This window comes from Symphalangus syndactylus, chromosome 8 (assembly GCF_028878055.3).
Source record: "Symphalangus syndactylus isolate Jambi chromosome 8, NHGRI_mSymSyn1-v2.1_pri, whole genome shotgun sequence".
Classification (NCBI taxonomy): Eukaryota; Metazoa; Chordata; class Mammalia; order Primates; family Hylobatidae; genus Symphalangus; species Symphalangus syndactylus.
This window is the reverse complement of record NC_072430.2, coordinates 41,171,967-41,185,034: the sequence shown is the minus strand read 5'-3', so window position 1 is coordinate 41,185,034 and position 13,068 is coordinate 41,171,967. Positions and strand designations below refer to the sequence as shown.

Sequence of the window (13,068 nt, the reverse complement as noted above, 5' to 3'; positions counted from 1 at the left end):
CTGTTTTACCTTGTGCCTGAAATACCTTTCTTGTGTTACTTTACCTAATAAATTACGGACATTTTTCAAGACAAAGTCAAGTGTCACTTCTTCGGTGATGTTTTTTTCTAATGCTCCCAGAGTTAGCCTGCCCTGCCCCTATACTCCCAGCACTCTGTTTGTTTGTAACTCTACAATAGTATCTGTATGTTGTCTGGTAGTTATGTGTGTATTTGTCTCCTGTAGCCGACTAGAAACTCTTTGAGGACAGTAAGAATATCTCCGTCAGTTTTGCCCCCACCATGCATGGCAGCACTTTTTTTTAAATTGAGACAGTATCTCACTATGTTGCCCAGTCTGGCCTTGAACTCCTGGGCTCAAAGGATCCACTCGCCTCAGCCTCCCAAGTAGCTAGGACTATAGGTGTGTGCCACCGTACCCAGTTGCATGTCGGCATCTTTTGCTCTTAGAGAATGTTCAGGAAATGTTTCTTGAATGAATGATTGGCCCTTGCTTTAATTGCTTTTTGGTGGCCTGACAGTAGACTTCCCAATGGATCTGGTTTGGTAATGGCCTAGAACTCTTAGAATTATTGCAGACTGTTTGAAGATGGGGATGAGGGGTTGGGACTAGGAGCGAAACTCCAACTTCCAAAACCTCATTAGATTTAAATAACAAATAAAGGTTTATTTTTCTACATCTACTTGGCTCTTATATGAGGGTAAATTTCTGATATCCCTTGCTGTAAAAATCTTTGTTCTAAATAGTTAATTATAAAACCTTTTCTGAATGTTTCCTTTTGTTTGTTTGTTTGTTTTATAACTTGATTGCCTTTCGGTTGCCTTTCGGAAGCTTGGGAGCTTCATTATTGAACTTACTGGCAATAGAATGTTCTGACGTGAAAGAAGCTGTGACTTTCTCTGACTCAGTGAAATACCCCTGAAGTCCATTTCATCAGCCATGGGTCTCCTTTCTTCCGCCCTACTTGTGTTCAGTTTTAATAAACTGAGCGCATCTGGAGTTTTTTTAAGTTGTTGACTATCTTCTTGGCTTTTGTGGTTCTAATTCCACTTCCTGTCAGCCCTGGGATTTTGTGTGCTTCATTAACCTCATCCCATCAGATATGATTTTGTATACGTGTGTATATTTGTATGAGCCTCTGCCTCCCACTAACTCCTAACTTCCCCTGGGGTTTAAGTTACAAGGAATAAGCTAGTTTTGTTTTGTTTTTTTCCATTTATTTTAGAGTAAACAGGAATTGAAAGCTTCCCAGAAGATTTTGGCTTAAACAGAGCATTGGTGCTTTTAGGGGAAACCAACAGACCAGACATGGGGTTCACTATATTCTTTTGGTGGTTGTTCCTGTCCTTCCATCTTATGGATCTCTGCCAGTGGCATTCCCTTACTATCTCAGTGTTTGTATCCTATGATTTCTTTCCCATCCTACCACCTGTGATGTTCAACTATGTTTCCAGGTATCTTCGATATCCCATCCTATTTACTTATACATTTAATTTTTCTTCAGTTCCTGCTGTGAGCAAGTCATAGGTTAGCCTTTCAGCAGTGTATTACCATCAAGTTTGTTCCTCTCAAACCAAATTTTATGTAGGATGAGATATAGACATATATATATATATATATGCCTCCATTGCACTATTGGTGTTTAAAGGTAGACTTGAGAACATATACAAACTACCTGAAACTTTGTCATTTAGTGCTTTTTCCTAGATTTGCACATCTGGTAAGGACCTTAGAGAATAATTAGTTCAGATATAGAAATTGAAACCCTGAGAAATGAACTCTTGTTCCAGGTTCTAGAGTTAGTGAGTGAAATAACTCAGGTCAAAATGACTCAGCTTGGATCTCTGGGGCTTCAGAAGATGGGTTTTGGCAATCAGATAATCTTGATCATAAGACTTTTGATTTATAGAATTTTTTATGCCTCCCTCAATAAGACAGATTTTTTACAATCTAATTTTTACTGCCTTCCAAGATCATGAAAATATGGTACCATGTGAAATAATATGCTTAAACGGCAATCCTTTAAATATGCTTAGGAAATTGGCATTGTGAGATACAACTGGCTATGAGAATAGCTTTTTGACCAGTTGAAGAAAAACAGCCAAAAACAACAGGATGTTCGCTGTTCTTAAAGATGTTGCTGCTGACCGTGGTTTTATCTCTGTGTATTAGCATAGCTGAAGTCATGGGTTGTGACCCAGGCCTGGGATCATGGGGACAAGTTGTGGGGCCACTTGTAGAACTGATCAGCCTGGCCTTGTTCTGATCAGAGCCCAGTGACGTGTTTGCTTCGCACCAACCATGCCCAGTACACCTCTGTGTTGACGATATCTGGTTTGGTTTTCTATTGCTACCATTCTTGACCATTTCACAGGGTAGCCTGAGGTTCTTATAGGGAGGATGTCCATAAATAATTGTTGGAGGAATGAAAGCAGGCAGTGTACATTCTCCAACAATGCAAACTACTTGGCCACCCACAGAAAAATAATGAGAGTCATCAATCTCTTCACTTTTTGAGATAATCTCCTTTTTTGGTTTATCATATGCTCCTGTTTAGATGGGAAAGGAAGTTTACTACAGAAGAAACTTATGTAGGAAGTATCTACTGTTTATCAAGCAAACATTGGTTATTTCCTTTAATTTAGTTTCACTGGTTATTTCTTTTTAGTCTTCAACAATTTTGGTTGGTATTATCTGTGTTTTATAGACATGGAAAAAAGATTCAGAAAGGTTAAATAAGTTGTCCTAGGTCATGCAGCTAATAAATGGCAAAGCCAAATTTGGGAGCCAGGTCTCTCTGGCTCTTTCTCCACCCACATAAAGACATGTCCTTATGAGTCCGGCCACTTTTGGCATGCCCCATATCCTGGATTCTCCCTCTGCTCTCCCGTAACTAGATACTCAGGAAAAATGATATCATCCTTTCTAGCAGATCAGACCTAGAAACGACACTCCTTTTGCTCTAGTTAAGCGTACCTAGTCCTAAATACTCCTTTCAAATCTACCTTTACATCTGGTAACCAGATAGCATATTGATTTCTTGGACTAGTTAACCAGTTGGCTGTGGGCATTTTCTTTTCATTTTCTTGTGGGTCTGCTTTTTTCCAAAATTCTCCTTCTGGACCCCATATAAAGACTTCCTCTTTAGCTTTTTCAATTTGAATCCAAAGCCAAGGTAAAAAGAATTTCCTTCATACAATAGCATTTCAGTGACAGTGAGTTCTAGCTAATGTCAGCACTTTCCATTGCCTCAGGGACCACAGCTTCAGCTGGGACTTTATTTCTGGGGAGAGTTAGTGGATTGATCCAAAATTAGTGGTGTGACATGTTTAGTAATCTATTAGGCCTTGGATGGATTATTATTTTCTTGAGAACATCTTTTTTTCCCCCTCTCTCCCTGAACTATCTTTTATCAGGTTTTTTCTTAATACAGCTTTAATATGTAAAGTTCTTCCTAAGAATCTCTCTTATTTTCTTTATGATTGGCGGCTTTATTATAAATATTTCAAGTCTTGTGATCAGGGTTATTTTGTAGGAAGTGGCTGTCAAATTATTTTGTCTTTCTCAAAAACTATGCATTGTTTTTCACTTAAAATATATTTTCTTCATTCAGTATTTCTGAAGTATTTTCTATGTGCTAGTTATGGTGCAGGCTACTTGTATTACAACAATGAATGAAACATGGACCCTGCCCTCAAGTGATAGGGAGGAGCAGACATGAAATGATAAATGACATTACAAGTAGTATAAGTGACTCAGGTGCTCTAGGAATATACAAGATTTACTGGCTGTGCCTGGGGATCCACAGAAAGCCATTTTTAACAGCAGGAATGTAGTATGCAACATACAGTGTCATGGCAGGATGTGATATTTTTTGAAATGGTAAGAAGTATGATGAGATATAGCGTGCATAGAATGGGGGAATAGAAGATAGGGTTATGGAGGTGGATTTGGGCGAGAATATAAAGAATTGACAAGTTTAAATTCATCTTGTAGCCAACAGCCACTGGAAGTTTTTGAGCAGGGGAGCGATATGATTATTATTATTTTTCTTTAACTTTTATCATAATTTAATCCAAAGCTTAGGATGACAGAATTACAATAAAGGGAATATGGTACAATATTACTGCAGTGACTGACTTAAAATCTTCTAGGAAGCAAGCTGACATTAGTGTCTATTGTTGGACCAATTCACTGCCTATCTCTATGTGACTGTTAAGTTTGTTTTTTTAAGAAAAGTGTAATTCTCATGGCCTTGAAGAATGGACTACAATTGGGAGAGGCAAATGCTTGGGAAATGACTAAGGTGGTAAGAGGTGTGCAGTGATAATATATACTTACCATATGACCCAGCAGTCCCACTCATAGGTATTTTCCCAGAAGAACCGAAACCATATGTTTATACGAATACCTGTATACAAATGTTTATAGCAGCTTTATTAATAGTTGCCAAAAATTGGAAACAATGTAAATGTCCATCAACTGTTGAATGGGTAAATAAACTGGTACGTCCATATAATGGAATACTACTCAGCTATAAAAAGGAACGAACTATATTATTGGTATGTGTAACAACATAGATAAATCTCAAAAGCACAATGCTAAGTGAAAGAAGCCGGTTTCAAGAAACTACATATTACATTAATTTCATTTATTTGACTTTCTGGAAAAGGCAGAAAGCAGACAAAAATAAGATCAGTGGTTGCTGAGGGTGGGAGTGCAACTGGAGAGGGGCACAAGGGAATGTTTGTTAAAATTGTCCTATGTCTTGTGGTGGTGTTAGACAACTGCATGTATTTGTCAAAACTCACCAAAATGTATACTTTAAAAGGGTGAATTTATTGTATGTAAATTAGACTTTGATAAATCTGCCTGAAAACAAAAAGCAATGATAGATGGATGAACCTCAGAAACATGGTAGATGAAAGAAACCAGACTCAAAAGAGTATATACCATATGATTCCATTTATGTGAAATTCTAGAATAAGCAAAACTAATCCGTGGTGAAAGAAATAAGACTAGTCGTTGTCAGGGATGGGGGAAAGGGCAGGATACTTACCAGGAAGTAGCACAAGGGGTCCTTTTGGGGTGATGGAAACATTCTGTGTGGGCTGATAGGCATGTGGGTTACATGGATATGTCCAATTATCAAGACTTATCAAGTTGTACACTTAGATCTAACTATTTCATCATATGTAAATTATACCTCAAAAGGGAATAGAGAAGATTAAAGAGATTAAAGAGGAAGAAACTGGCTGGGCACAGTGGCTCACGCCTGTAATCCCAGCACGTTGGGAGGCCAAGGAGGATGGATCACCTGAGGTCAGGAGTTCGAGACCAGCCTAGCCAACATGGTAAAACCCCATCTCTACTAAAAATACAGAAGTTAGCCAGGCATGGTGGCAGGTGCCTGTAATCCTAGCTACTTGGGAGGCTGAGGCAGGAGAATTGCTTGAACCTGGGAGGTGGAGATTGCAGCGAGCCGAGATCGCACCATTGCACTCTAGCCTGGGAGACAGGAGCAAAACTCCATCTCAGAAAAAAAAAAAAAAAAAAAAGAGAAAAAGAAACTAAAGAGAAAGATTAAAGACAAGAAGGAGAGATAGAGATTTGGTGATATCTTGTATTTGGGAGGTGGTAAGAGTGTTTCTAGTTTGGAGCCTGGTGGATGGGGTACCATTCTCCAAGATGAAGAATAATAGCAAACCAAACAGTTTTGGGGAAAGAAAACAAGGGCTATTTTGTTGAGTGTTGAATACCTATGGAATATCCTAGTGAAGATGTCCAAAAGGCAAGTTGAATTATGGATTTGGTGTCCAGGAGACACTTGGCTAAAGATGTGATTTGAATATTATCATCATCGTCGTCATATTAATTGTGGCCATGAGAATACATGAGATTGCCTAAGGAGAAAACTAGAATTGAGAAGGAAGGAGACCTGAGAGTGTCACCCTGAGCAAACCTACCATTGAATATCTGGGTAGAAGAGAAGGAAGGAAAGGAGGAGTGGAAAGGGGAGAATCAGAAGAGAGCAGTGTCCTGGAACCCAAGGGAGAAGAAAGCTCCAAAAGTCAGGGGTGGTCATCAGTTTCAGATGTTTGGGCTTAGCAATAAAGTAGTCTTTGGTGATCATATTGAGAATAGTCAGTTATTAGAGAGGGAGCAGAAGCAAATTCTTAGGGCTGGGAATAAATAGGTATTAAGAAGTTCAGACTGCTAAGTGTAGATTGCTTTTTCAAGGAACCATATTAAAGAGGTAGGAAGCTAAGTTTGCTTTGGTTTGGCTAGAGGCTGAAGGAAATATTTCTCACTAAGGAAAATTGTCCTGGGGAAATGTTCCATAAGGCATGCAATAGTCCTTTGAAAACACTTGCTTTTCTGTCATGATAAAGACAACACAGAAAGAGGAGCTCTCAGAACTGGAAAAGCCCAGCTAGCTCGCACCCATTCATGACAGGAAAGTTGGTGTATCTCATTGTGGATACTGAGTTTTTGAAATTCTCGTTACTGCTGCCAAAACACTCAACATTAAAAGATGAGGAAGTTGATTATGCTCAGCATAACCTACTCTTTACCTTTTAAAATCTTTAATGTCCATAGAAAATACCAAATACCAATAGTAAGTTTAAAAGTTTCTTATAAGGACTCTAGTAGCATGCCAAGGACCCAAATTATTTTTCTCAAGCTGAATTGATGGTGTTCAAAGAGGAAAACCTGATACAGAAGTGATCTTTCCACCCCATTCCCCTCCCCTAATGCCAACCTTTGAGGTGAGCTGGGTTTTGCACTGTTATAATGCTGTCACATACCAATATAGATTTCTTCTCCAGCTCTTAAATGATAGTAGGTTCAAATCTGGTATGTGTACAGATGTAGTTAGATTCGAGGCTTGATTTTTTTTAGTTTGGGCACCTTCTCCATAGAGGTTGTTTAGCAGTAACAGGATTTAGTCATCCAAATGAAAATTAATTTAGCTTTGTGAAGGATGTTTTCTCTCTGGGTCATTTTCCCCCCTCATATTTCCCAGAATATTGGTTCTCAGCCTGTCAACTGAGATTCTTGGAATTTGCCTCTGATTTGGGGAAATGGTTAAGTAAACCTGTAGCTGCTTGATGCAAGATACTTAAATAGTGGGTTTCATTGATTGTTAATCTGATTTGAATTTGTCTTCATTTGTAGCTGATTCTGCAAACCTGATCAATATGTGCATCAATCATTAATTTCACCCTGTTCTTAGTTTTAATAATATTACCACTTTATGGAACAGTTGAATCCTGTGCTTCAGCTTTTAAACAAGGAAGAGAATATTCTTTTTCTTCAATCAAATGTTGTGTTCTCTCTTGCTTATATAAAATGTTAATGTAGACTTGTAGATTTTGCAAGTAGATTTTTCTTTTTAAATGCCTTATTTAGTGCTATATCACGAATGATTTTTCTCAGGTTAAAGGGGCAATATTTTAAAAGATTACTGAAGATTAGATCAGCTATTCAGAAGAATGTATTAGCTGTTAAAAGCTATGAATTCATTACAAAAAGAAGATAAGTGAAAGAGCTTCCTTTTCTTCACATTTTAACGTATAGGCAATATAAAAACTTTGTATAGTTACTTGAAGGTGATCCCATCTCAAACTCTTGTATAGTTTGTGATGATTTTTGCAAATTAAATGGAATCCCATACAATTACTATGGAAGCCAACTCATTGATGGAAACTTTTCCCTAGAGGATTTAGAATATGCATGTCTAACTGAGTTCATACTGCCATATATATGTAAATAGCATCCAGATATTGACAGTGATTAATAAAGAGGCTAAAGGAAACCAAATGATGCCAAAGAAATTTCAGAGAGAAAAATGATTTCCCCAAGTTCCACAGTGTAGAATCATGGGGACAATTAAGGTCTCTAGATTCCCATTCTAGGATTCTTTTTTTTTTTTTTCACCCAAGCTGGAGTGCAGTGGTGCGATCTCAGCTCATTTCAACCTCCACCTTCTGGTTTCAAGCGATTCTCCTGCCTCAGCCTCCCGAGTAGCTGGGATTACAGGCGCCCGCCACCACACCCAGCTAATTTTTGTATTTTTAGTAGAGACGGGGTTTCACCATGTTGGCCAGGGTGGTCTCAAACTCCTGACCTCGTGGTCTGCCTGCCTTGGCCTCCCAAAGTGCTGGGATTATAGGCGTGAGCCACCACACCCGGCCTCATTCTAGGATTCTTAGTACATCACGTAACTTCAGACTTCCTGTGTTCTAGAAGAGAGTTTTGGGGGCCATCTTTTTAGAGTCTGTTTTTTTGTTTTCTGAGAGTATTGAGAAATTGAAAAATCCTTCTTGAAGCAAGGAAATTTGTATCAGAATTAATTTCTGGAAAATACCTGGTTGTGTTCTGTGGGTATGAGCTCTGGTCTGTGACCTGTGATCAAACAGTAAGGAAGTAGTGTGGTGGTGTTTACTTCTAGAGAAAAAATATAAGCAGTTTTTTTGAGGGTCACAGGATGGGATGTTTAGGAGTGATGTTTCATATATATATATATATATATAGATATAGCTATAAATATACACATATACATACATACACACACACACACACACACAAAGGACTGTACATTACCGTGATTTTTGTAGAGAAAGTCTCATTAATAATAAGAAGGGTTCCAAAGTTAACCTCTCATCCCTGAACTTGTTAAATGAAACCAGGCATTGTGGAAAGAACACTTGCTTCTTGGGTCTTGCTTTCTCTTTGCAACAGTTGGGAAGGTAGAGAAAGAGAATCAATACAGAATCCATAAACTTGATCTCTGGCTCCTAACCTTCTTAAATAATATTAGTGGTGCAAGATACCTTGTCACACCTGTGCTCTGCTACCACTGGCTTTCTCTTTTCTTGTCTGTCTTTCGGTTCATGTTGGGCTAGTGTGTTTTATTTTCTGTCTTCAAAGGGAAATTGAAACTGTAGGAGAGGGGAAAGAATAAATACATTTATATGTCTTCTTGACCTAGGTTGCAAAAGCAATATCTTGGTTTAAGAAAATGTGATGGAAGGATTCTAGAGAAATGCCTTTAGGAGATGTTTCTGTTTTCAAAGTTGGCAGGGAGGGATTGGGGAAGGGAAATTTCAGAGCAGGCCTAAAGCAGTGTTGGTGTTGGTTGTGCTTGTTTCATTCCTTTCCCCCACTCTTTTCTTTTTGCGCCCATAAGCACAGCAGAATTGTGCTTGTTAACTATTCTAGAGTCAGGTCAATTTCTATGTAGGATTTAGGAACATCAATAGACACTGCATGATAAAAACAGTGGAATTTTGTAGCATTGTTTTCTTATTCCTAGAACTTGATTAATTTCTCTTGAACTTGAAAGATTCTTGAAAGATTCTCTACTTCTACTTCCACTTGCTACTTATACTCAGTGAGTTTCTAGGCCTGAGAGTTAATGAGATTGAGTCTTCTAGATCTTTGTGTGGTTGTGACGTGGAAAATGATCTTGTGTGTTGTGTTGTGTTGTATTTCTAGAACTCTACGGCTTTGACGTGCTCATAGATTCTACTCTGAAGCCATGGTTGTTGGAAGTGAATCTCTCTCCTTCTTTGGCCTGGTAAGTCAGTTCCATCAACTACAAAAGGACAAATCTTCAAGTAGTACTTAAAGCACTTTTTTTTTTTTTTGATCATTTCTCTTGGCACTAGAAGACTGTTTTTTTCCTAGTTATTAGGTGGAGATAACCAGACTTTCTTAAATTAGCTGGTTTATGGCATAATGTCAAAGTGCGTATGACAACCATGGATCTCTGTCTTCCTAGTCAATTTACAATTATATGATTCCTGTTTATTAGGTTTCTAAGGGATGGTTCTTGCATTCAATTTTATCCTTGTAGTTTTTTTAATAGTAGGTCTTTTATTAAGGGTAAAGAAATATATAAGGTATTTCCTTCATTACCAAAAGTTTTACAGGTTCAAATCCACATATACTATAAAGGTATAAACCTGGATCTAGGGCCATGTGGATAATATGTGGTCCTTTTACCCTGTCTCATGTTTAAAGTCATCCAAGTTTAAAGTCAAAAACTTCAAACAACTTAAAAATCTTTTTTTTTACTAACCTATTGTTTAGAAGAAGAAAAGAAACATATTTTTCAATACCAGGGAAGATTCTTATTATATTTGCAGCTACAGCCAGAATTTCCGTTCACTTGTACACTTCTCTAAACTGAGAACTGTAGAGATCTATGCCAAAGACCACCCAGCTGCTGAGTTTTTAAGGTTGAGAGATATTGGCAAAATGCCAAGGAATCAAATAAAGACAGATTGACTACTTTTGGAGTGGGAGTTTGGCTTAACCTCCATAGTAAGGTGTAGAGCTAGATATTACAGATGCTTCAGATATTATGCAACTTTCATCAAGTCAGCCTTTTGCGGGTTGCCCAGTAAAGTATATTATACTATACTTTAAAAGTTAGAAATCCCCAGAATGGGGGCACTGAGTATAGCAGCCAGAGCAGTTTGGTTCATGGAGGAACACCTCAGCACTGAAGTCACTGTGGCCGTCATTGCCGCAGGGAGGCCTCTTGCTTTTGGTCGATGTTGTTTTTGTTTTCATGTGGGTTCCTGCCCATCTGGTGAGATTTTGGTATAAATTGTATTTTTTTTTTTTTGCCCTATTTGCAAGCCTGCAAGCCTAAGAAATTTGTTTTAGAGCAGACAATAAAGACTTTAAAAAGTACCAATGTAGCCAGAGTTGCTCCTCTTGTGTGTGAATGTGACTTGACTGTTGCAGCAGCAAAAAGTAATTTGAATGGTGGTGGGCACACTCATAAAAGAGCATACGCAAAATCTGAACCTCTAAAATCCACAGTTTTAATGAAGCGGTATTCTTGACTTGTGCAAATTTTGAATTGCACAAGACCTTCTGGTATAAAGAAAATCATATGTTAGAGAATCAATGGATGGTGCTGCGTTTGCATTACAGAGGACGAATTTAACACCAGGATTTCATTTCTCATATTTTTGCCCAGGATTTTTCCCCCACCGCCCCCGTGGATTTTACAGGCTTTACGTGTTGCTCTTCATTGACATTTGGAAACTTTGCTATATTGGGACCCATTAGAGGGCGGCTATTCTGTTAACCTACACACTTATCAATTGCTCTTTTCTTTCTCTGTTCTGTTAGTGATGCACCTCTGGACCTAAAGATTAAAGCCAGTATGATTTCAGATATGTTCACTGTTGTAGGTGAGTAGTAGTATTTTCTGAACTGGACTCACATAAAAATTAACCGGAGTGTCCATTTTGTCAGACTCCATAGGTTTTGCCAACTGGCAGTTCCTAAGCCATGCTGAATGGTTTGTACTAAAAAATTATATTTTCAGGGAAATGTTTATATGTTTCTATGCCCCTTGGCTCCATCCTGTCCTGAGGCTGAACCACAACTAAGGCTGAGACCTGAGGCACAGGAATTAGGAGCTGAGGAAGAGAATTAGCAAAGATCTGGAGAAAGTGTATTTTTCTCCAAGCTGGGAAAGTAAAACCCACTGAAGAAGCCTTGTTGCAAAGGAGACTGGCTATATTTCTGCTAGACAGTCTCTACTGGTCTCAACGTGATCCCTTATGTAGTAGTTATAACCAAAGCAGCCCAAAGAAGAATCTCATTTTAAGTAGATATGCCAAAACTTTGAAGTGGAGATGGGCAGTCAGGTGGGTATTTTGTGGGCTTGTTGGTTTTTTTTTAGGTACTATAAAAAGACATAATAAAATATATTTGAAATGAACTAGTACCTGATGTACCAGCAAATGCTGTAAAACTTAGCTACTCTATTCTCCCTGGATAGGAATCTGCTTCTTTTTAGGAAGTAAGTGAAATTAGCTGAAGTCCAATTTCCAAAGCCATAGATAATCTACAAAGCCCATTTTGAAAGTTGCCAATAGAGCACCTTCTGCAGTTCCAGAAGTAGATCATGTAACAGGACAAGACTGTTCACTTGCTTTTGTAAAAATAACTTGATTTTCCAGTCATCATCCAGGTGGCCACTTTAAAGTAACTTGTTTTTATTAACAACTGTGTGTTTTAAAATGGTAATTTGCAGTTACTCTTAGATTCATCAAAAATCTACATCTCTTTCTCACTCAGAATCACATTTCAGCCACCCAACCAGCAAGGTTAATTCATCTGGATATTTCCCTTTTCTTCTCTCTAGTTATGGTGGTTCAGAGTTCAGAATGTGTGTGTGGGAGAGTTGTGCATTATTCTTCTGAGGATAGATCTCTGTGATATTTATGACAGTGAAACTGAGTTTGTACATCTAAAGAAAAGGTACAGCCAGACCTGCTAATTTCTTAGAAAATGGCAGGTTTTAATGTTGCCCATTCCCCATTCAGGATTTGTGTGCCAAGATCCTGCCCAGCGGACATCAACTCGGCCAATTTATCCCACCTTTGAGTCTTCCAGGCGAAACCCTTTCCAGAAACCTCAGGTAAGCCAGTTCCTCATCAGGGAGCCTGAAGGAGGCTTACTGGGAAGTGGCGGCTGATGTAACTGAGGGAGCGGAAGCACTATGGGTATGAGGTCACTTAGAGCAGGAGAATTTGGGGATCACTCTAGACAGGAGGCAGTAATATTGAGCTGTGGCTAATAGCGTATGCTTTCAACATTTTCCAACAAACTTATTCCCTGTTTTTTGTTTTGTCTTTTCTCTTGGCTTCTTTTTTTCATTATCTTCCTTCTTTCTGTTTTTAAAAATCACGTTTTTTCTGCCTCAGATTGATATGCTCAGAAACAAGGCACAGAAAAGGGGCCTATTCTTAGTCATTACTGCATTCTTTCTGATCTTCAGACTAGCTTTGTAAAGAAGATGCTTTCTTGAAATAGTATCTTCTCTACAAGTAATTCTCCTCAAAGGACCCTCCATGATCATGAGTTATTGATTGAGGTTAAATGAGATAAAAGCCCAAAGAAACATACTTGTCTAAAATATCATCTGATCAAGCATTGCTTCGGTCTTTGTGTACTCTGCATTTATGTTCCAGTTAAACCAATCAGCTGATCCTTCTACTTACTCATTCCATCATCTCGTCAGTCCCTGCCTGT

General features: G+C 38.4%; 1 protein-coding gene across 50 annotated transcripts in view; it reads left to right on the top strand.

Annotated features, from left to right (window-relative positions):
* Positions 1-13,068, top strand: part of TTLL5 (tubulin tyrosine ligase like 5) — a 296,508-nt gene that overhangs the window by 62,359 nt on the left and 221,081 nt on the right. For all 50 annotated transcript variants that reach the window (XR_010122049.1, XM_063644172.1, XM_055288714.2 and 47 more), the window contains 3 exons: positions 9,502-9,583; positions 11,155-11,216; positions 12,360-12,454. Coding sequence is in view for 49 of the 50 variants with exons in the window: in XM_063644172.1 (XP_063500242.1) it covers positions 9,502-9,583; positions 11,155-11,216; positions 12,360-12,454 (239 nt within the window). In the remaining variant the exon portion in view is untranslated. The remainder of the gene's footprint in view (positions 1-9,501; positions 9,584-11,154; positions 11,217-12,359; positions 12,455-13,068) is intronic.